We start from the raw sequence: 22,991 nt of genomic DNA on the forward strand, positions 1-22,991 counted from the left end.
TGGCTGTGGCGTGGCAAGCAAGCCGTTAGGTATTAAATCACTTGGCGCATGGACGATGCTGCTTGTTGGATTTATAGTAGACAGAGAGGGCATTGATGGACCATCCGGCAGAGATGTTGTTCCAATAACCCATGCGGCTGGAAAGGTAGAGAAAGGCGTGGGATTAGATGTAGAATGCTGAAAGGCACTAACTGCTACATGTTGGACAGGGATTTCGGGGGTTGCCTTCCTGCTTGCGGAACTGCCACCAGACGGCGCTCCAGGGTCCTGCTCCGACCGCCACATTCAGATAATTACAAGCTTAATACGCCTCAAAGCTGGTGTAAGCCGAACGGGAGTCCCGTGCCCCAATGTTGATTGGACAGACTCGAAGACATAAAAGGATGGCGCCTATGCACTATTTCTTGCAGGATAAATCATTCCCATGCTTCAAAACTGCATCGATTCAGACATGAAACAGGCTGGACAGGGCGACAATGGAAGGGTGCTCCCTCGTCGCAGGTGAGCATCATGGCCCCTGCCGCAACATGATGCATCCCATGTAGAAGCTTACGCAATAAATGTATGTCTTGCATAGAACAACATGCAGGACACCGGAAGCAGTTTGACCTTTCCGTAAATTTTGTACAGCACAATTAACCGCCTGAGACTCGTCTTTGCTCGCCCATGTCATTACATCTGATGCTTACTATGATAAGGCTAAACGGAAGACATTTTTATTAATTAATACATAGAGAGTTCGCGTTGCGGATTTTTGCGGCTACACGGCTTGAAACCCGAGGCAATTATTCATTAGTGTTGGCCACGAGAAGTGAGCCTTCGCAAGCGGCATGTCAGCCGTTGATACTCTTTTAGAAGTCATAGGTGGTGCGCTCCCACGGGCAGAGGCCCAGCGACTTTTGCAACAATTCAACGGAGACATATCTGCAGCGATTACAGCTTACTTTTCAGCTTCCCACAACCACCGGGGAAAGCCATCAGCGGAGGCTCACAATGCAAACCCATCTTTGGCTACGTTACGTGATGTTCTTGGATCCTGCGTCCCCGAGGCACAGCTTGTGGAACTACTGCGCATGTAAGTCCGTAGTCATGTGCAGGTGCTATGATACCCAATATTTTCTCTGAGGATAGGGATAAAAAAATTGAACGATTTGCGCAGCACGTGCGGTGCCTGCTATGGCCACAAATTACGAATCTCATTTTCCGTGATCGAGGCAAGTTTAGAGGTGCTGAGCACGGTCCTACTTCCTTAAGGCGCATATAATTTTAAGTACGAACATGGTTGTTCTTGGGCTGTCCACAACCTTGCTCTTCCTATCCGTGCACTTACAAACGTATAAAGATGCCTAGATAGATTGCTTTTGATGGGCAAAGTGATAGTAAGTGCTTGCCGCATCTTGCTGACCGCCTTTTACACTTACGACCGCCGCTGCGGCTCTTTCCCACCTTCATCCGGGCCACGTGAAAGCTGCTACGGACGGCGCCGCTGTGCAGGTCAGGAGGTCTGGTCGAGGCGGCCGTAAATCTCTATATGGAGAACCCAAACTCTGGTAGGGCGTCGGTGGATGCTGGAGGCAGTGCAGGCGCAGCAGCCGGCAGCGCCAACGCTGCGGCAGGTGCTAGAGGTAGCGGCTCGGGACACAAACGAGCTGCGGGTCGCGAAGGCCGCACAACAGCACAACATGGTGAGAGGCGCTCCTGTGAGTGGCACCATCGGGATGACACGGTGTCAGGGCAGGGAAGGTCCGGGTACGTGGCCATTTCCTGGAGTCTGTCAAGCGGAGCTGGGGTCCTGTCTACTGCACACGAGAACGGCATCGCCCACATCGTCAAGGCGTATATCAAAACGCATCATTCTTGAACCGCATAATCGCAGTGCTGAGCTCTGATGGCAACACTGCCCATTAGGTGTCAACCGCTCCGTCCTGCAAAAGGCGGGGCACCGGTGAGAGGTATAGCAGAGAAGGATGGGCTTGTTGAATTGGGACGCAGCCCAAACCAGGCGCAGACATGAACACCCTGATTGTGTTCCCACGAAAGATCATTGGGACTCCATAGAATGCATCCATAAGGTTCATGTGGGTTATCTCTTGACTGGCGACATCGCCATGCAGGTCCCGAGGTTATTGTCCTCGCTGAGAGCGACGGCGAGGGACAGGAGCCTCAAAGGGGATGTAGGCGCATCACGTTGGGTGGTGGGGCCCACAGCACCGGGCACAATGGAAATCCTATGATTGGCATTAGAGCACCTGTTGTTGGAGCTTCCGCCGCGGCCGGTGGCAGTGCAGAAGTGGCCCGTGCAGCCGGTGGTTCAGGTGCCGCGCCTGGAGCTCGGAATTCAAGCGTAGGCCCTACAACCTCGGCAGGCAACGGGGCTGGCCACGCGGTGGCGGGCGGCTCGCAGCCAGCACAGGGCAACCCTGTTGGAAATGGCGGAGCAGCCCTGAACCCAAGGTCCTCGCAAATCCGGCTTATGCCTGTGCCCTCCAAGCCGAAGATATCTGCCGGCGGCAGCAATGCCAGCGACAACCAAGGGACTCCGAACGGTTTGCCGCCACTGCCGCCAACGGCGACGGCGGCTCCATCACAACAGCACCAGCAGCAGGAGGGGCCACAGCGGGTGTCGCGAGTTCCTGCACAAGCTGCAGGTGCGTTTCTACGGGGTTTGGGTGTCGTTAAACAGCGCCGTGGATCGCCCTCCACGCAGGGGTGACAGCTGAACAGTGATGTGAGCCATGCGTCTTATTAGGTCGTTAGGTGCAGCCAGGCTCTCGTAAGTCAGTTGACATATGCCAGTGTCCTATGGCTTTGCACTCGATGCGATACTCTGATGTCGGCTTTTCCGCTTAAGTCATGACGAGGCATAGATGCGGTGGCAGCGGCCCTTCTTGCAGCTACGTGTCCATGGGATGACTTGCGTCGGCTGGCTTAGCTGACTCTTTTGCATAACAGGTGCAACTTTGACTGGCACGGTGTCTATAGGCGCAGGAGGATCGAATGCGGCCGGGGCGGCTGCAGCAGGGGCAGGGCCATCTGGTGCGGCAGCTGGCGCGCCTGCTGGTGGGTCGGCGGCTGCTGGGGCGGCCGGCACAGCGACGGCGGCTGGAGGGGCCGCGATGGGCAGGGTGGAGGCAAGCAGGCAGGCCACCAGGCCCGACCCAAATCAGCCGCTGCTTCTGGGCAACCTCATTGCAGACGTGAAGGTATGGAATAGCGACGCCCATTCTATCACACCACCGCAACCGGGGCCGCAGGAGAGTGGTCTAGGGTTATTTTCGCGATGGCGATTGCATGGTGCTGTCAAATAGCCTTGCCGCTGCTCCACCATGCCATTGCGTCCTCCTCTCCTTCCGCCGAAATTCTACGCACTAGGCTTCCGGGGATTTAGACTTACAGTGGCGTCGGGTGTGGGGAGGGCTGCAGCTCCTGAAATGCCTTTTTCGGACATAGTCCAGGCGTTCACACAGGCGGCCTGGATAAGACAGCCTTGGCACCTTCTATCCTGGCAACAGGCAGTGGCCGTGCAACCTGCGTTGCTGCTGCTGCTGCAGGCGGCCTTGTCCTGTGCGTGCTTTTTCTCCTCGCCCAAGCCTAAGCCCCGATGCAACGTGCGCGCATGCTCCTTGCACAAATCCTATGGATTGGCCCACGGCCCGCTTTCGGCTGGTATATCCTTCCCTTCCATGACCCCTATCCCTGCTACCTGGCCTTGCCGCGCCCTCCTTGTCCGCTTCCGTCTTCAGCGGACGCAGGGGCCCTATCCGGTAGCGCCCCTCCTGCCGCTGCCGGAGCATAGGCGGCCAGATGGGTCGCTCTTCCTAGCGGATCAAGATGCGGTACCAGACCGCTCGCCGCCAGTACAGCAGCTCAACTCGTTGAAGTGGCCCATGCTTCTGGGCAAGGTGGTCACGCCGCTGGAGTTGGGCATGTGCAAAACCGTTGAGGGCCGGGAGAGCGTGCTGAATATGGCCTTGGACTGGCTCAAGGAGGTACGTCGTGCCTGGTGGGTAGTCCTTAGGAGTGGCAAAAATGCGGGCATCGGGCTGAGGAAGGCATTGGACCCATAACACGTGGCCTTTTAAGGGCCGCAAGGGCCCCGGGGATACAAAGGGCTAAAGGCCAGATTGACATGGCCCAAGTTGTAGAGGGGGGAAGGATGAACCGTCCCTGTGCGGGATGAAGCGCAGTGCAGAGTGCAGAACCTGTTGAGTCTGCGCTTTGCGTGTATTGTGAAATTTGCCTGTCAATACCCCGTGCGGCCACAGGGGAAGTTGGTGTATGGTTCAACCTCGTTGGGCCAAAGATGTGACGAACACGCTGACTTGTTTTGGAAGCTGGAGTTCCCCCATCCCATCATGGTGTCGCCTGGGCCATGGCTGGAAAGGCCTCAGGAACAGCCTGACGGATGGCGCCTGGCTCTGTTTGTCGACAATAGAGACTTCTGGAGTGCTGCCATGGCGAAGTTTCCGGTATGTAGATGTACATGGTGTTGATGTACATGGTGTTGAAAGGCTTGCATGCTTGCGGAGAGGTAGCGCTCTGCTGGGTCCCGAACGGGCAGTAATGGTCGTGGGGAAGGTCTGCCGTGTGATGTCGTGCTTTGCAGCGGAACTAGTAGTACTATAGTCAACTGCAGTAGCGGCCCGTTTTGGTTGTGTAGGAATGGTGCTTGGTGCCGTGTGCCATCAAAAGCGGTGAGACACCTTCCCTGTCCGCAAGGGAACACGCGGCCTGATCGCCCCGCTCTCACTACTCTTTTACCATGTCTGCAGGGTTTAAGCCCCAACCGTGAAATTCGGCTGGCCACCACCGTGGTGGGGTGCAACGTGCAGAGGCTGGTGAATTTCTACCTGCTACGAAAATACCCCCTTGAACTTAACAGGGTGAGCTAGTTGCGTTGTTGTGCGGCCTGTGGCTCTAGTGAAGCTCAACGGCGTCAGTGAGAGGTTTGAGTGAGGCCCTGTCGATCTGTAGCCGCCATGGGAACCGATTAACTGTCATGCCGCTCCATCGTCTTTCGCGTCCCCGTTCATGTAGGCACAGAGCTCGTCTGTTATCCCGGTTAACATCAGGATCCTAGGCCCTGGGCTGGACCCTGAAAAGGGTGTCATGCTCCGGGTCGACGTGCCGGAGTCTGATCTGGGTCGGGAGCTGGAGGGCACTGCCGCGCGCCCCGGGATTGCCACCACGAAGGCGGCAGCTCAGGAGGGTTTCGGGTCCGCGCACGACGCGGATTCCGACGGAAGCAGTGGCGACGGAGACGCTCGCGAAGGGCCCAGTGACAGCGACCAAGAGAGCGATGTGGAAGACGGCGCCGCTGCTGCGGGTTCTAAGCGCAAGCGCCCCCTCCGCGGCTCCGGCGGCGGCAATGGTGCTGATGGGGCAGGTATGGCGAGAGGCGCCAGCAGGAAGAAGGGGAGCCGCGGGTCCACGCGCGGCGCGGAGCCGAAGCGGCCGAGCAGGGCAGCCAAGGAGCGAGGCGCAGGGCGAGCGGCGGCGGCGGGTGAAGTTGAGGGTTCCATGGACAGTCAGAGGCCTCGCAAACGTGTTCGGCGGCTGGCCGAAACGTCTGGGGCAGGCTGCCTGGGCGGTGCGCTCCCCGCGCCCGCGATGATAGTCGGTGCTGGGAGTAGCATGGGAATGGCTGGGGGCTCCGCGACAGGCGGACAGCAACCCAATCGCAGCGGCGAGGCACCAGCGGCGATGGCAGACGGCACCTTCCGGCTTTCACTAGAGTTCTACATCACGGAGGAGACGCTGAAGGTGAGCGCTCGGCAGCTTGCAGGGTGCCACTTGTGCCTTGCAGTGGTCAGACTGCAAGCACGTTCGGTCCTCAGAATTAAGCCATCCGCACGACATGACACTTATGCATAAGTGTGGCTGATACGGTGTACGGTATAGCGCAGCAACGAATCATGAAGCTAACGCCTGAGCGCCGGTCGCTGCGCCAACGGACGAATGTTATGACGGGGTAGCAGAGTTGACGGTTTGGTTCTTTGTTTGGGTAGGTATGCAGGCATGCAGCCACCATCACGTGCTTCCCCTCCGGTCCGGTCCGGAGGCAGAACATGCAGTTAACACGGCGTTGGCATGCTGACGTACCCTCCCCGGGGCCCGGCGTAGACCCTGATGCTGCGTTTGCCTAAAATGTCTGACTCCGAAAATCCGATTATCATGATTGCACAACAATCACAACAAGTCGCGGCAGTCGCGGCGGTCGCACCGTAATGACTGTGCGCAAGTTTGCATTGGGACCCGCGTTTCCCAAGCCAAGACAGTGATTGGCAGTTAACATTGTATTTGTGCTTTTGTGCATGTGTATCCCAGCCCGCCTGCATTGCGCTTGGTATCACGGCTCGATATAACCTTTTGAAGTGGGTTGTATGCGTCACTATGATGAATTTAAGCCTTGCGATTCTGCCGCCCTGCCACTCTCCTTTTGTGGCCCCAGGCCACAACGCCGCCTACCAACTGGAGCCCGGTGGACATTCAACATGGCAAATGGTCAGTGAGGGAGCTACCTGCCGAGCTGTACTTCTTTTCGCTGCACCTCGGCGAGGCGCGCAATTGAATGGTCTTGGTTTGGTGCACTCTCACCCTATGCTTCCCGGGTTTCATGCGCCTCCGCCTCGCCCTCGGACCTGTACGGTCATTGGTCTAGTCACACGACGACGACACCCTGACTGCCGAATCGTATATCGTATGACCAATCAATCCCTGATCCAACTGTAGCGCTGACCGCGCGGCTGACGTGCTTACCTTACCATGTGCGATGCCACCCGCTGGCCGCCATGCCGTGCTGGCGATTACAGCGCCACCACAATCATCTGCTTTTTCCCCTTTCGTATTTCCGTCAATAGAGATCTTCACACGTGCGTTGTTCCCCACATGTCCTCCTCCGATCCTCCAGCACCGGCCGGGGCAACAAGTACAACCGCGATGGCGCTGAGCACCTGGCCAACATCATCCATGTGTTATTGGAGCACGGCACCGGACTGTACGTTGGGCCCGACTGTGACGGGGTCATCAACACCATGGACGTGTTACAGCAGGCGGCGCAGAGAGCCTCGAAGGCGGGCGGCGCAGGTACAATGACGTGCGACGGAAAATGAGACTGCGTAGCGGGGATTTTTAAGTGGGCGCTCTTTGTTCCCGACTGGATGCATCCAACTGGGGGCGCTAGGAGGGCTCGCTTAGCATAGAGACGCCTCCCTGATAAGCCTACCAATTTTCATATCACAAAGTCGTGTCACCTATAAATCCTTAGTCCTAGCGATCTTCCGGACTTCTGCGATGGATCTCTGCATTTGCTAACGTGCTCTTTTGGACTATTAACCTACCTGCTTGTTGCGTTGCGTTGGATAGTGTTACACCTCATTGGTAATGTCCTTGCGGCGACAGCAGGTAGTGACCGCTGCAGTCTGAACCGCGGCGGGAGTGTTGACGGCAGTACGGCTGGGGCGGCTGGGGCCCCAGGTTCTGGAGCCAACGCCGCCAAGCACGTCATCAACGATGAGGGCAGCAACGGGCCGGCTGATGAGGTACGTGTGAGGATGCCTGGCTCGCCGACTTGCGGCTTTCACCTCACCCCACCACCACCAGCACAACCAGCACACATTCACATTCACAGTCGCGACTTGCGCTGCGTAGGCAATATTCTCTCCTAACCGACGCCCACACACAAGCTGGGTCGTTGCGGCTTCGCCCATCTCCCCCAATTCATCTATTTTTTGGCTAGTCATTTCCCTTAGCGCTTCGCGTCTAGGTTCCGTTCGGATCTGCAGTGCTTGATCCTTAAGCCCCACGCGCCTTCATGACCTCTTCCCCATTATGTATTCTTTCCTCCTAACTCCGTACCCGGTCCGCCTGCATCCCAACTGCAGCTCCGGGACCTTGACGCTCTATTGGACAGCATTCAGCCGCCTAACGACCTGCCGCAGGCGGCGGTGCCGCCGCCCGTGGTGGCCCGTCCCAAGCCCTTCCAGCTGCAGGTAAGGACTTGAGCCGAATGCACTGGGCTCCTCAACCCTGGGCGGTAGGTGCCAGAGGTGGCCTCGTTTCACTGCATCCATCGCCGCCCCTTGGCCCGGCACCGGTTCCGTGGTTAAGAAGAAGCGACTAAATAACTCACAACTCATTCTGGCCCGGCGAAGTTTTCGGGCCTGGGCTAGGAAATGGAAAACGTCTTCGGGAGTCCAGAGCCTGGCTGGCAACCTGACCACGGCAGCGCGCCGTGCGGAGCTGGTGGTTGGATTGCGCAACATGGTGGGCCTCTTGAAGGCCGGCCGGCTGATGGCGTACTGCGTGGTGGTGAACCATGAGGAAAAGCGCCATCGCCACGGCCGCTGTAAACGTCATTTCATGAGGGATTGGTGCCTTCGGTGGGCTTGCAGATAGCGTGCGTCTTCACACACTGCTATAGTCCCTTGTCATAAGGTTCACGACCTAGATTTTCCACGAGTGGTCTTCGCCGAGACTCAACCGATGATGCCTTAACTTGAAGCTACACCGCTGCTGCTCTGCTCTGCTCTGCTCTGTCGTTTGCTCCCTGCGGCGATGCTCTGCGGCGGCTGTGCCAGGGCCTGGAGTGGATGATGCGCCGGGAACAGCGGGGCGATGCTTTGGGCCGGTCGCTGCTGCTTCTCCACCCCGCCTGGGCGCAGGTCAGGAGGCGTGCAGCGCGTACCGCTTTGGTAAAAATGCCGAAGTGGATGAAACATAGACTTAGATGCTACAGCGGATGCGTCCGGATCACCGATGCTGTCCCCGCGCCAAAATACTACATAAGCATCGAAAGGTCCGAAGAGGATGGCGGTCCCCCGTACCATGGCCCGGACTGCCGCACACAACCACAGTCGCTCCCCCACTCTGCCCACTTGAAGAGTGTGTAACGCAAGGACGCAAGGACAGAAAGGCAGTTGTGTGCTGGAATGCGCTGCCTCCTCCCGGGAAACAGGGCTCATGGGAACTGCAGTAGGATTATGGTTTTATGGTCAGCTATTTATGGTCAGCATTATGGTCAGCTCTTAACGAGGACTTGTTTTGGGATGTAAAGCTCGGGCTGACGTTGGTAGATAAGGTGGTGGGATGGGCGCTCCAGTCACCTGTCAGCTGACCATAACCCTCGAGGCGATTTAGGCGCCACCACTGACGCCCGCCGCCGCTCCTGCTGATCCCCACTGACCCACGGTTCACAGGTAGTCCTCGGCAGCACGGGCCTGGTGCTTCAAGTGCATCGCCTGTCACCATGGTTCATAACTGCAGATTTCTTCCCGGCGCCAGTCGGCGGAACCTGCGGCGGTTTCCTTTGTGACGAAGTAAGCCCGGTGGATGCACCGCAGAGCGGCCGGGCGGGGGGGGTAGCGCGGGATGGGCGGTCACAGTGGTAAGCTGGCTTCTTCACGTCGCGGAAGTGACGAACCCACACCTACAAAGGGCTCGGTGTTAGGTAAAGCTTCAAGCTTCATTCGATAGCTCGGCCCAGAAGCCCCTCGCGGATTCCTGCCTGGGTTCTCTGCCGCAACGGTTATCCTGCATTACGCTGCCCGGGCCCCCCCAGCTGCTGTCCCCCTCTCCCACTCCCGTTTTGCAGATGGGCCTGGGCAAGTCGGTACAGACCCTCATGCTGATCGTATCCAATCCGTCGCCGCCGGGCTGGGCCGCTAAGCCGGTGCCCCTCGCTTCAGGGAATGGCAGCGGTGCCGGCAGCAGCAGGTGTAATGCGGTGGTTCCCATGACGGCTCTGGCAGACACGGGCGACAACGAGCCCATCCCTATTCCGACCACCTTGCTTGTAACGCCGTTAAACCTGCAGGTGCGGGGGTGAAGTCGGCCATGTTCGTGTGTTGCCATAACAACAACCAACAGTGCAGAATCGCACCCTTATCCGACCTGCATTGCACATAACGGCATAAACAAATCCAATGGCGCTCAGCGGCTATGTACATTTTGATGTGCTGGGCGTCAGGGCCGCTTGGGGGAGGTGACGAAGGCCGAAGGTTCCGACGCCGGTTCTGGTACATGTCGCATACGGGTCCCATCGCTTTGATCTATAATCTTTATTATACATCAGCTTTGAGCATCATGTGCCAAAAAAGGCGACGCATCTGTAGTTGTTGTCTTCCTCTGTTAATTCGTGGCTGGCTGGCGGGCTGCTTTCCACTTACCAGGGGGTTTCGCTCAACGTCCGGGTCCGTGGCGGATTTCTGATTTCCGGCAAATCATGTGTCGTGGTTCTCGGTCCGTCGCTGCCTATAGGTTGGCCCTGGTACACCGTTACACCTGTACATTTGCTCAGCCGCTCACCTACTCGCGCCTGCCTGCTCTCCTCTGCAGAGACAATGGGTAGAGGAGATTGAACGACATCTACGGCCCGGATCACTCAAATGGTGCGGATTGGACAGTACAGGACGCCGCCTCCCACTTCGCTGTATGCTCTAGCCTTTTTTAATGCCTGAGCGGTGCAGGATAGCCCTTCTTATACACGGCGAGTGCCCAAGTAGGCAAAAATATGAAGCAGGAAATATAAAATGGATGAATGGAAGCAAACGACGCCATTCAGTATTTAAACTGTCCAAACTGTTCTCAGTAAGAATGTTGGAAGCCCTCGCGCGTTTACTAGCACTGTCTTACTCGCTCGGCGCGTGTCGGGGTCGCGTGGGCCGCCTTGTTACCGCGTCTGCCTATCGGCCTCAGGGCAATCTACCACGGCCGCGGGGACAGTCACCGCCCCCATTCCCTGGAGTCCGACCCCCCCTTGGGTACCAGCGCTGAATCTGGGGAGGATGGGAAGCGGGCTGGCGCCCGCCCTTCGCGGAGGACGCGGCAACTGGCGGCGGCAACTGATCCCGGCAAAACCCTTTCTGGGCGCTTGCTGCCGCCGGCCATGGCGTACGACGGCAATGGCAACAAGGTGGGGGAATATACAGGAAAATACTTGTCCGCGGCCTCATTGCGCTCACCGTTCCGCCTTCCTCCTCGCCCACCCATTTGCTGCCCGTATCATGCGCCCATCCTTCCTCTTCGCCATACCTCCCTCTCTCCCCCTCCCTCCCTCCCTTCCCTTGGGCCACCCCATCTTCAGGTGCCCGTCCATGGTTGCGATGTCGTACTGGTGTCGTACGAGGTACTCCGCAAGGAACTGACGGCCGTGGGCGATAAGACCAGTCAGTCACTGCCACGGTTGGGCTTTTGGCGGATTGTACTGGACGAGGCACAGCTTGTGGCGAACAGCAACTGCGTCGCGGCCGAGGTGCGTATGGGAACGGCGGGTGTGTCCTGGAAAGGAATTACGGCCGGTCGGCTCCGACGGCATGCAACCGTATGAGACAGGCATGAGGCCCGGGCGGGATGGATGCATTAGGGAGTTGAACAGGGAGCATGTCGGACAAGCCACCACTGCTGCCGGAAAACATCGACACGCACCATCGGTACGGTTCCGTGCGGTGTTCCTTTCCCTTTCCCTGTAGGTGGCCAGCTCGCTGTACCGTCGCCACGCTTGGGTTGTGACAGGTGAGCGCGCCTCCCGTGCGCTACATGTTAGAGAGGACATCCTCCTGGTGGAGCTTCTTGCCAATCCAGCATATAGTCCTCCGAAACCCCACCGGCACCACTGCATTGCCACAAACAGCACCGCCGTAGTGGCTGGCTGCTACCGCTACACGGCTCTGCCACCATCCTTGCCACAACCACCTTAATCGACACGGTCCACCATGTATCTTCCACGCGCTCCCGCTTCACCCCCATATCCCACCTCCCGCGAATAGTCCTGTCCTACACCACCCGTCCATAGCCGCCACTGCCGCTACAACCCCCGCGATTGCGGCCACCTCCCACATTCCCCCCCACCAGGCACTCCCATCAGCAGCTGCTTCAACGAGGTGAAGGGTCTGTGCCAATTCCTGTCGTACGAACCCTTCTACCACAGCGTCCTTTGGCGAAAGCTCATCGAGGAGCCCCTCACCCAGCGCGGCTTGGTGGGCCTTACGGCCATCCGGTGGGTGGGTGAGAGGGTGAACCTTAAGGCGCGTGTGGTGTGGCGTGAACGGGATAGGTTAGTGTGTGGGTGAAAAGGGCGCTTTGCGTACAGAGGGTGTGCTTGCCGCGTACATTACACGGGCATAACCTTTTGGGTTCCCAATACTACACGTTTGTAAGGGACGGGGGCCTAATGCATATTCCTTAAGCTGACTTAGCCACAATCTCCCCCTCTTTGCCACCCGGGCTGCTACCTCACTCACGTTGCCTCTCTTTCCTTTGTTATTTCCCGCCATTGTCCATCCGTCCTTCCTTTTCTCCTCTCCTTCCTCCTCTGCGTCTGCGTCCGCCTCCGCAGCGCTCTGCTTCGTGGAGTGATGCTACGGCGCAGCAAGGCGGCAGTGGCGGACCAGTTGGCCCTGCCGCCGTGTGTGCGGGAGGACCTGACGGTGGAGCTGAGTGGCGTGGAGAGGGCATTTTACGACGTGCTCAAGGTGCACAGGGGTGGGGTTACTTTGGGGTATGAGTTGCTATAGGGGATGTGGGTGGGTGCTCTGGGGGGGGCTGGGGACGCGACGTGTAGCCGCGAAGGAGATAAAGGATGTAGCCAGGGGACCGGGGAAAGATACCTGAGGTGCAAGTAATGCGAGCAGTGGGGAAGGGGATCTGGTGGAGAGGGCAGTAGATCAGGATATAGGAACTGAGGGAAGGGGCCGAGTCGGGGGCACCGAACGAGCCCCGGCGGCGGATAGTGGTGCCGGTCTGAGGTAGGGCCGAGTGGGCGATGGGCCACGCCGAGCCACGTGCGCTCCGCCGCCTGCGAAGGGAGAACCGACAGTCGCGGCTTTTCTTCGGCGCCGGATGATGGGCATGGGTACTTGGGGCAGGTTGTTGAGCATATGCCGCATGGTCCAGGTGAAGACTTCTATCCAGTTCAATCATATGGGCTTCGCTGGTTTGGGCACACCTGTGCATGTACCTCCATGCACCTCCATGCACCTCCATGCACCTCCATGCACCTCCATGCACCTCCATGCACCTCCATGCACCTCCATGCACCTCCATGCACCTGGGTCCGCCTGCCGGGTTCCGCATACCGCCGCAACCGCCGTCAATCGGTCCTCCTACACCCTTCACAACACCCAACAGGCCCGCTTCAATACCTCGTTGGCAGCGATGAGGTCTGCGGGCTCAGCAGCCAACACGTGAGTGTTCCTCTGGGGTTCTGGCGGGGGGCCAATCCCTGGGATGTTTGTCTTCAAGCTGCCTCCGCCATAGGCGATAGTGCTGCCACCGGTTCCGTTCTTGTTCCCTCGGACCTTCGCGAGTTTTCCCCGCAGCCCTGAGGGATGGGAACTGCATCGAGACAGCTTCGCGGCCCCTAACTGTCGATGCGGTGCCGTGTGTGAAAAGCGGTATCTGATATCTGAACACGGCTCCAACACCGGGCGCCACCGGGCGGAATGACGCACACAACGGTACATCTACTTCACAACCTAACACGACAGCAGCCCTTGGCCTCCAGGGAAGGTTTGTGGTAGGCCATGGACCGCCGGTACGCTATACGTATGCAGTTGATCGGCTCCTTGCGAACGCCGTACATGATATTGTACATATCGCCGTACATGACACCACTGCTCTGACACGCTTACGCTCTAACTCCCCCGCTTCGCAGGGCGTATCAGCGCGCGTCGACACAGCTAGTGGAACTCCGGCAGTCTTGCTGCCACCCGCAGATCGTACGGCGGGAGGCGCAGGCGGGTGGAGGACTCCGCGGCTCTGGTGGCGACGGTGCTGGGGCCGCCGGCAGCAAGGGCCAGGGGAGTAGGCGGAGCATGCGGCAAATCATGTCCAAAATGGTCACAGACGCGTACACCGCATATGACCAGGTGTGCGTGTCTTGTGGCACTGCGCCACCGGGGGTGTGATTATCGGTGGACCAAGATTCGCTCTCGCACGCGTGTGTGCGTGCGCGCATGCGTACGCAACAGCTTAAGCGTGTTCGTTGCGCGGGCTTGTACGTTCCGTTGCCATGCTCGCCTGGATAGCTAGGTGAAAAACACGGCGCGCCTTCCCGCTTGTTACCTGCTTGCTGTCATCTCGCCGGCTCCCTGCTTCCTAGCAAAGCACGTCCCCGGCTGCGCGCGTCCTAATTTCCCAGCATCTCTTTCTTCACCCGTTTCGTCGTGTTTCTCGTGTGCCTGTACGGGCAGGCCGTCGCGTACCTGTACGGCAGCAGGCTACAGCAAGCGGCTCTGGACGATTGCAGGAGAGCTGGAGGTGCGTTGGGAAGGAATGAGGGAGTAGGTCTGAGGGGAGCAGTTCATTGGATTTGGTGCATGTTGGGAAGAGGCGGCGCTAGGGGGAGCGGCCTAGCCTGCCGCAGCCGGCGAAGGCCATGTTTGGTATGGTCAACTGGGTACCCCGCTGTGGGAGCATGTAAAACAGCATCGCGCCCACCTCCGAGCAGCAGTAAATATAGCCACAGTCGCCACCGGCACTTGGAGCGAGGAAGATGGCATCACCTTGGGGTTTTCTCTTATAGGCAGAAGGTCAGGTGTCTCATCCCTTGCATCTGTCGTAACGTCTCATCGGAACAGATGAGGCTCCTTTCAATGTTCTGATCGTTGTGGACAGCAGCAGCCGCTGTCCTCTTGCTGTATGCCCTACGTGTATTTCTGTGACGGCATATTTTTAAAAAAAGGCCCCGACATATCCTCAACCCCGTTACAGTTGTGACGGACGCCGGCAGCGCAGCCGGCACACATACGTGTGCACCTGCCGACGGCGGCGGCGAGCGCACCGCGGGCTCCAGTGTCGGCGCTATGGGTACCGGTGCCGCGGGGGGCCGCCGCATCCGCAGCGGATCGGCTCATGCTGCCGTCGGTGCTGCCGGTCCGACATCATCGCCATCGCTATCGTCGCTGGAAGACCTGCTCGAGTCGATTCGCAAGATGACGAAGCTGGTTTCGGAGCCCGATATTCTGCATCAGGCCAAAATCCGCGAGCGTGACGGTGCGGTTAAGTGGGAGCGGGCGCACGAGACGGCCGCATTCGGTGGCGTGCCAGGGGGTCTGGCGGCAGTGGCGCTGCCGCTAGCGACGGAGCAAGCCCGGGAGCGCAAGTGAGTGGGAGAACCCGACAACCCGTGGATCGGATGGGGGAAGAGCCGGAGAGGGACGGTCAAATAATCGTGGGTGCCTGCAGCTGGGGTAGGCTAGGTGCGCATGTGAAGGGCGGGAATGCAGAGGGGAGAGTACGACACAGGGGGCCCCTAGCTCTGTATTGTCATCATAAGAGGAAAGTGCGGCGGGACAAATGGGGGCGACTAACCCCGTCTCCGTCGCGGCGTCGAGTCTCCTTCCGCCCTCGCCCGCTCCCTTTCGCTGCTCTTCTGCCTTGACCCCGTCATCCCTGCGGGCCTCGCCCCGCTGCTTCGCCCGCAGGCGCCGCTGGATGCGGTTGGAGCTGGACGGGCTTATGCTAACCTGCTATGTCGCCTGTCTGTTGGCGCCACGCGGCACACTGCAGCTGCTGGCAGCCCGGGCCAACGCGCGATTCCTGGCAGAGGCGCAGCGAGCTGCGGAGGCGAAGGCCGAGAGTATGACGGATACGGTGAGTTACCGTCAGGCATTGCTTATGGAGGCGCAGACAAGTTACGAGGCGGCCAAGACAGAGGCAAAGGAGGCAGCTTCCACCGGGGCTGGAGAGATGGAGGAGCAGGCGGCGCGGGGTGGGGCAAAGCCACGGGTAGGGAAGAAGCGGCGCGGCGCCGCCGCGGCAGCGGAGGACGATGAGCGTACTCCAGCGGAGAAGGAGAAGAAAGCCAAAGACAGGATGAACGCGGCCATGCGTGCAGTGGCGGACGCGGTGACGAGTGCTGAGGCAGCGAGGGGGGCGGCGGAGGAGGCGGCGATGACGGCGGTGGCAGCCGACACTGCGGCGGCGGCGGCAATGGCAAAGGCGCCGCCGGGGGTGGTGGCGGCGGCGGACAAGATTGACGCTGATCATATTAAAATGAACGATATTCGCCAGAGGCTGGGTCTGGTGCACGTGGACTTGTTGCTAGCTGTGGTGGAACTGAGGCGTAGCCACCGGCAGCATCAGGATGGGCCATCGGGGGGAGCGGCAGGTGTGGCGGTTGGCGTACGGGTGTAGATGCTGTCACTGTGGCGCCAGCGACGCCGGCGGGTGCGCTGAGTGTAACTAAAGCCCAGCCCGGCAAGGCCGGATTCATAAGGCGCACTCCGCGAAGCGTCACTCGGGTTGGAGTAGTCTGGATTGGCCTGGGTTGCGCACTGGGTCACGTGGGGCAAGGCCAGGCCTGACGGGGGTTTGTGATTGTCGTTTCTTTCCCTTTGAATGCCACAGGACTCGGCAGCGGAGCCTCCGCAGCCGCCGCTGGCGCCGACTTCCTGCTTTATGACTCTGATGACGAGGAGGACGGGTCGCATGGGGGCGACAGTGACAGCGACGAGGGCGACAGACGCCGACGCCAGAGTGGCAAGCGGTGCGCGTGTGTGTGGTGGGGGGTAAGAGGAGAGATTATGGCTGGATGAGGTGGCCTCTGCTGGTGAGGTGGCCTCTGTTCCGCGGGGCGTATCTGCGCTGCGTTTCGCTCGGGCACCCGTGCGCGTCCTTACAGCAAACAGATGGAAAAGAAACATCTTGCCCTCTGCCGTATGGCTTCCATGTCACGACTTACTCCGGGCTGCCCATGGGTGCCTCAGCCATCTCCCCAATCCGTTTCTTATCTCGTCATGGATGAAATGACCTTAACGACGTTACGCTTGCCAAATGCCGTCTTGCGTGCTTTCAGATCAATTGTGGTGATGTTGACACTGCCGTGCTGCTGCTGTTGATGCCGCTGCTTCCGCTGCCGCTGCTGCTTCCCGTGCAGGAGGTATTCTGGCGGCTTTAGGGACAGGAACAAGTCGGCTCAAAAAAAACGTCGGATTGCCGCGGTTGACGGTGGTGGAGGCGGTGACATTAGAACGGTGGACCTGCTGCTCGCACGCGGCGGCACGAGGTATCAGGAGGCCATGTTCAGGTACCCGTGTGGGCTTTCCCGGAAGGGGAAATAAACGGGAGGGCAGGGGCGGGGCGCAGGTCGGCCATAAGGACCTGGGCAGGCGGTGAAGCAGGGGCTGCGGGGAAGGGAAAGGACGCTTGATGCAGAACGAGGAGTGTGCCGGTCTTTTCTCATGTCGCATGTCAGGGGACTCTCAGGCCCGCCACCGCGCCGGATGTCATCATGGTCATGTCAGTGGGTTAGTTTGGGGAGGAACGCCGTATTGCCAATATCGTTTGCCATGTCATTACATAGTCATCAGCACAAACACCGTCATCGCCTCGTCCTCAACCTCGACCTCGACCTCAACCCTCGGCGCCACCGTACTGCAGCCGCACTTCACCAGTCACTGTCGCTGTCGCCACAAGCGTCGCGCCAACCGCTAACCGCGAACTGTCAAACACTGCCACCGGTCCCTCACCAGGTCCGAAGCCGCCGTCAGGGCATTCCAATCAGTCACCTTGAAGCGCTGGCTGGCCGCGGAGGGTTCTGGTAAGACTCCGGGCCCGGCGGCTGATGACCCGCGGCACCTGCAGGTGGTGGGGGAGAAGTGGCACGACCTGCAGCACATGATCAACGAGTTGAGTCCTTCCAGGGAGGGGTAGGGACGAAAGATGCGTGGCGGGCCGTTTTGGGGGTGTAGGGGTGTAGGCGTGGGTGTGTGTTGGGTATGTAAGGGGGAGGGCCCGGGGTATTTAAAGGTGCGGCCTACTCAGAACGAGGAGACGGGTTTTGAGGACCTTAAAATGCACAGGGGCTTCGGGAAAGGCTTCGGAGGGGGGCCGAATCCGTTGGTCGGGAAAGGAGTTTTACCCTGGTCGCCGGACTGAGTCCTCACAACAAAGCGATACGAAAAAAACTGCGGAAATGTGCCGTTCCTGTCTGCCCGGTTGACCAACGCAAGCGCAACCAACCAACCTGGCTGCAGCCTAGCCCTGCTCCTTCCGGTGGTCGCCTCCTACCGGCGGTTACTCCCTCTGTTCGCTGCCTTACTTCCGCCCTTCGTGTGCACCTGCGCCCGTCTCCTTCTGGAACCCCAAGGCAAGCGGAGCAGGGCATGGCTGGGGATTGTGGCAAATCCGACGCGGCTGCCGTCGCGACTGAAGGTGGCATCGCTGGTGATGCCGTTGCCAACGCGGCGGCAGGCCCCTCCGGCGGCTATGCCGGCGGTAGCGCCGCGACAGCCCATGCGGGGCCATTCCGAGGCAGCACCCCCGCCGCTGCCACGGCGGCGCCGCCTAGCAGCAACGCCGACGCCGCCACCACCTCTGCGGCACTGACGCTTCAGACGCAGCAACCGCAGCAGCAGGGGCTCATGCTGCAGCAGCTGCAGCAATTGCTGCAGCAGCAGGCGCAGCAGCTGTCCTCGGGACAGGGCAAGGGCCTGGGTTGCGGCAGTGGGGCCGGCGCCGGCCCGCCCAAGGAGGAGTTCTCCTGCCCCATCTGCCTGGACGCCGTAGAGTGTCGCACCATTACAAAATGCGGTCACACATTCTGCACGGACTGCATACATGACATCGTGCAGGTACGCGCATCTGTCGGAATGGTGTGCAAATGCTGAAAACGCCGTTCGCGTTGCCAGTGCCAGTGGGACGTGCGCATGTGTGCGTTACGTGGTCGGGGAGTGGTCGGTAAATTCCGCACTTGCAAACCTGTAGCTGCCCTGTACGAGCTGAGCGAACTATACTATACTGTACTGTACTGTACTGTACTGTACTGTACTGTACTGTACTGTACTGTACTGTACTGTACTGTACTGTACTGTACTGTACTGTACTGTAAGCGGCTCCGCGATGTGGAGCCATTCTGCGCGGGTCATTTCCCCACCTGGGACAAAACCTTAAAGCACCGCTCGCGACGTTGATGTTTCGTTGCGTGTACGTTAGCAGTTGAATTGGTGTTTACATTTCCCCCCACACATTTGCCCACGGCCACTACCACTGCCTCATCAACCACGGCGTCCAACGTCAATGCTATCCATTGTCATGCATATATCCGCAGGACACGGGCGCGGCGCCGTGCCCCATCTGCCGGCGGCAACTCACGCGGGACGACCTCTTTGACAGGTAATCCATTTCCGGACCTTTCTTCAAGTGTTCAAGAGGCGCTCTGACCGCCTCTGCCGTGGTTGCTACTGCTGACCGGCACCCTGTGTTTTCGTGCTGCAGTGTGCCCGAGGAGGAGGCGGAGGAGGACGATGCCACGGATCCGGGGCTTGGGAACGGCGAGTTCGGCGCAAAGGTATGTACTATCCACTTTCCAAAAAACACTGAACTCTGAACTGTCGCACAACAAGCACAGCGGCGCTCCACGTCTCATGCTTCTCGCACCCTCTCCAGTCTAACCCCATCTCCCCCTTAGAAACCCCAGGGTGTACATTACATGTATTGTACATACGTATGGTAAGCTACTGTATGCACAGCGCATCGGTGATTAGTCAATGGGTAGGGTCTGGCAGGCTCGCAACTAAGCCATGCAGGGGAGGAACCCATGAGGGCTCATACTCCGACTTCTACCATCCAAGATGTCCTCCTCTGTTTCGAGTGGAGTGGCTAATGAGTGATGGACACCGGGGTCCTGACTCCTGGGAATTCCCTTCTGGCCTTCATGCCCAAGTCCCACCTTAAGCCGCACTGCGACATTACACCCCTACGCCCCTGGCCTCCGGGGCCCCCCGGCCTGCTTCTGGTCTGCGGTTCTGTGCGTTTCTAGGTTTCGGCGCTTCTGGAAGAGTTGGACCGCATGGCCACGTCTGATCCCTGCAGCAAGGCCCTGGTGTTCAGCAGCTGGGGCCGACTACTACGGCTTGTGCAGGAGGCGCTGCTGGCGAACAGTGAGTTGGGTAATTAGGTTCATGGCTGCTTGGGTGGTTCTGCTCGGTTCGGTACTTGGGTATTTGCCCGCGTATGCGCTGCTTGTGTTTGTTTGTTTGTTTGTTTGTTTAGAGCTCTCATGGGTTATCGTTTTGTTTCTGACTGCATGGTGCTTGCGATGGCTTGCTGGGAGCGGTAGGCGGTACGGGCTGAAGGGGCTCAGTGGACTCGGTGGGAAGGGGACGGCTCTGAGGTGTGTGTTGACCCGTGTTTCATTTCACATTTCCACATTTGTGGGAGAGCCTTTCCCCTCCCGGGATGCTACTGCGCGCTATGGGAGGGGGCAGGGCTGAGACCATTCCGCCCTTCATCCGCCCTTCATCCGCCTCAGATGTCCGGTGCGCCAGCATGGTCGGAGGCAACCCCGCTGCGCGCCAGGCGGCGTTGCAGAGCTTCCTGCACGACCCCACATGCCGCGTGCTGCTTCTGCTCAAGAGCCATAGCGGCGGAGCGGCGGGTGAGTGACGATGGCGTGGCGTTGCGAAAAAGGGGACAGAGGGCGGCCGCCGGATGGAGATGGGGACGGGGATGGAGGTAGAGGCGGAGTTGGGGAATGGGGATTGAGGGTTTGTACTAACTTAAGCCAGGCCGGTGCCATAACAAGGCCAAGATCGTCATTTTTCGGCTGGCATGTGGGAGGCGTGCTTTCCCGCGCGCCTCTATGGCTGAGAGCATGCTTGCATGTTGCCTCGCTCCTTCCTCAGGTCCTCAGTTCCCCTTAACTACACCCTCTTACTGCATATCCGACTGTTAACATCCGCCTTACCTTCAGTTCACCTTCAGCAACCCTACAACTCTTTCCCACTCTGCCCTCCTACAACCGCCAGGTTCCTTCTTCCCGACCTGTCTTCATTTTCCTTGGAACTGAACCCCCAACCGACCACTGAACTTTCGAGTTGGTTGTTCGTTCTGGCTGTTTCCCGTTCCCACCCCACATCCGTCCGCCCTGGCTAGGTCTGTCCCTGACGGTGGCGCACACCGCCTTTATGCTGGAGCCCGCCGTCAACCCGGGACTCGAGGTGCGAACACTGCAACCCTGCTTTCCTTCCAGAACAGAAGAAGCAGGAACGGCATGGGGCAGGAAGGAAAGCAGTCGGAAAGAACGACGCGAAGGGAACAGGACGAGCAACAGCCCACGCACATGCGTACATGCGTACGCATCCACACAACAACACCATTGTCCAGGTCCCCGCGCTGCCGCGTCGCGGACGGTGTGTGCTAGGATCTCTGCTGGTAATCGTGATCGTGGACATGGTGATGGCGTATGTGGGGGAATAGGGAAGTGTGTCGATGTTTCTGATCGGCGTGAACTGCTTCGAGAGCCTCCCTAAGCCCTTGCCGTCTTCCAACTCCACCTAATATCTCAATTTCGCTGTTGCTGTCGGGTTCCCAACGGTCCCGCTACTGCTGCTACTGCTGCTGCTGCTACGGCCGCTGGCGATTGCAGGCCCAGGCCGCCGCGCGCATCTGCCGCCTAGGTCAGGACCGGCCAACGCGTGTCATACGAATCATTGCCAAACATACAGTGGAGGACAGGTTCGTCAGTGGGTTCTGAGGGCTCCGGACAAGTTATAATGGGGCCGGGACGGTGGGATGCGGCGGGGCATTATAGCGTTGGCTAGCGGGTAAGGTAGGTAGGTAGGTAGGGAGCTTTTAGTCAGAACTCACCTCGGGGACACTGAGCACGAGATCTCTACTCCATGAACCGTATTCCCAACCGTCTCCTGCCGTATGTCCGTTTTGGTGCCCTATTGCAGCAAAGCCACCTACCCACCTACCTACCTATCAGCCTGCCCCGCCGGCTTATATATTACCATGCAGGGTGCTGGCCATGCAGCAGTACAAACAGCAGCTAGGGTTTGACTTGGCAGGGAGAGGGTCCGCGGCCGGGGGTGAAGCTGTCACGGAGTCCGTGGACGGCGGCATGCTACTGCGCTTCTTTGACAAGCTGTAGCTTTCCACTTGGGTCAGGTAAAGCGGCGGCAGCACGCAGCACATTCGCGACATACCCGCGTGATCAACACGGCCGTTACTATTTCCAAAAGGGCTAAGCAGCAACAGCAGCAGCATCGGCAGCTTGTGCAGTAGGTCCTGGTTGAGCGGAGTACAGATGCCATCGATACAAGGCAGAATATGTCTTACAGCAACTTGAGCACGCATTTATGGCGTGGCGAGATCCACCAATGCGCTTCTCATTCGGCCGTGTTAGCACTGCTGCCCGCGATGGACTGTGGCTTGCCGCGGTATTAAGAAGCTACGCAGCTAGACGCCAAGCAGCTGGGCAATGCAGCGGCGGCATTGTCACAGCGTACGGGTCCTGCGGAAGAACCGTCTGCTGCTGCGGTACCTGCTGTAGCCGACACCACGACAACCGTACAACCAAAGCCTAGAATGCGGGTTGCAGGACTGCAAAGCAGGCATGGGAGAAGGGATGTCTTTGTCTTCAAGGTCTTCAAGGTCTTCTTATGGAACCGGCAGCCCAAGGGCCCTGCGAAGAGCGAGGTAACGGCGTGTAACATATTACTGGGCCCGGCAAGACATCTGCTTGGCTTGTAGCTGCGTGTCCTTATGCTGGGCAGGGGAACTTGCTTCCGACTCAGAGTTCGATTTTCTGTGTGCATCTAATTATAATATTTTGTGAATCTACGGTTACATTGGGACAATATGTGGCTGAAGTTCGTACTAACCGCATGCGTTTGTGCTGGAAGAGAATAGAGAGAAAGCATGGCGGACGTCGAGGATAAACTGCGTCTGCTCAAACCCGGGGCTCAAATGGGACGACAAGCACGCGGAGTTTGGTTCATTGCAGCTATTAGGACTTGTTGCACGTGTAGTTATTGGTAATTGTTGTTGTGTTACGTGGTCGTGGGTGCGTTCCCTAATACGAGCCGAGGGCTCAAGGGTTGCGGTGGGACCATATACGTTCCAGCATCCTTGCCAGGCGTTCAGGTTCCCACTTCATAGCGTCCTTCATGTGCTCGAAGCGTGGGAAATCCTATTGGTAATGGCAGGGCACACCACGCGCGAATTAGTCCCTACGATGCAGAGCGGCTTTTGCATGTGGCTGTCGT

The 22,991-nt window shown here is 58.9% G+C and overlaps 1 protein-coding gene across 1 annotated transcript; it reads left to right on the top strand.

The window, feature by feature from the left end:
* Nucleotides 1–424: 424 nt before the first annotated feature.
* On the top strand, nt 425–21,874 carry VOLCADRAFT_92108 (uncharacterized protein; the record flags this gene model as incomplete). The annotated part of the gene is made up of 38 exons (XM_002951476.1): nt 425–501; nt 1,495–1,685; nt 2,115–2,648; nt 2,953–3,203; nt 3,744–3,989; nt 4,266–4,469; nt 4,773–4,883; nt 5,038–5,763; nt 6,452–6,504; nt 6,911–7,086; nt 7,405–7,541; nt 7,884–7,991; nt 8,580–8,663; nt 9,198–9,317; nt 9,593–9,814; nt 10,336–10,388; nt 10,696–10,912; nt 11,084–11,251; nt 11,469–11,511; nt 11,851–11,995; nt 12,335–12,470; nt 13,126–13,181; nt 13,652–13,865; nt 14,190–14,256; nt 14,710–15,100; nt 15,423–15,709; nt 16,348–16,486; nt 16,877–17,026; nt 17,472–17,648; nt 18,089–18,216; nt 18,508–18,572; nt 19,049–19,113; nt 19,216–19,288; nt 19,760–19,880; nt 20,252–20,377; nt 20,875–20,939; nt 21,368–21,456; nt 21,742–21,874. 38 exons carry the CDS (start codon nt 425–427, stop codon nt 21,872–21,874), a joined length of 6,348 nt encoding a protein of 2,115 aa, XP_002951522.1.
* Between the last annotated feature and the right edge of the window lie 1,117 nt (nt 21,875–22,991).

This window comes from Volvox carteri (assembly GCF_000143455.1).
Source record: "Volvox carteri f. nagariensis unplaced genomic scaffold VOLCAscaffold_24, whole genome shotgun sequence".
NCBI classification, from domain to species: domain Eukaryota; kingdom Viridiplantae; phylum Chlorophyta; class Chlorophyceae; order Chlamydomonadales; family Volvocaceae; genus Volvox; species Volvox carteri.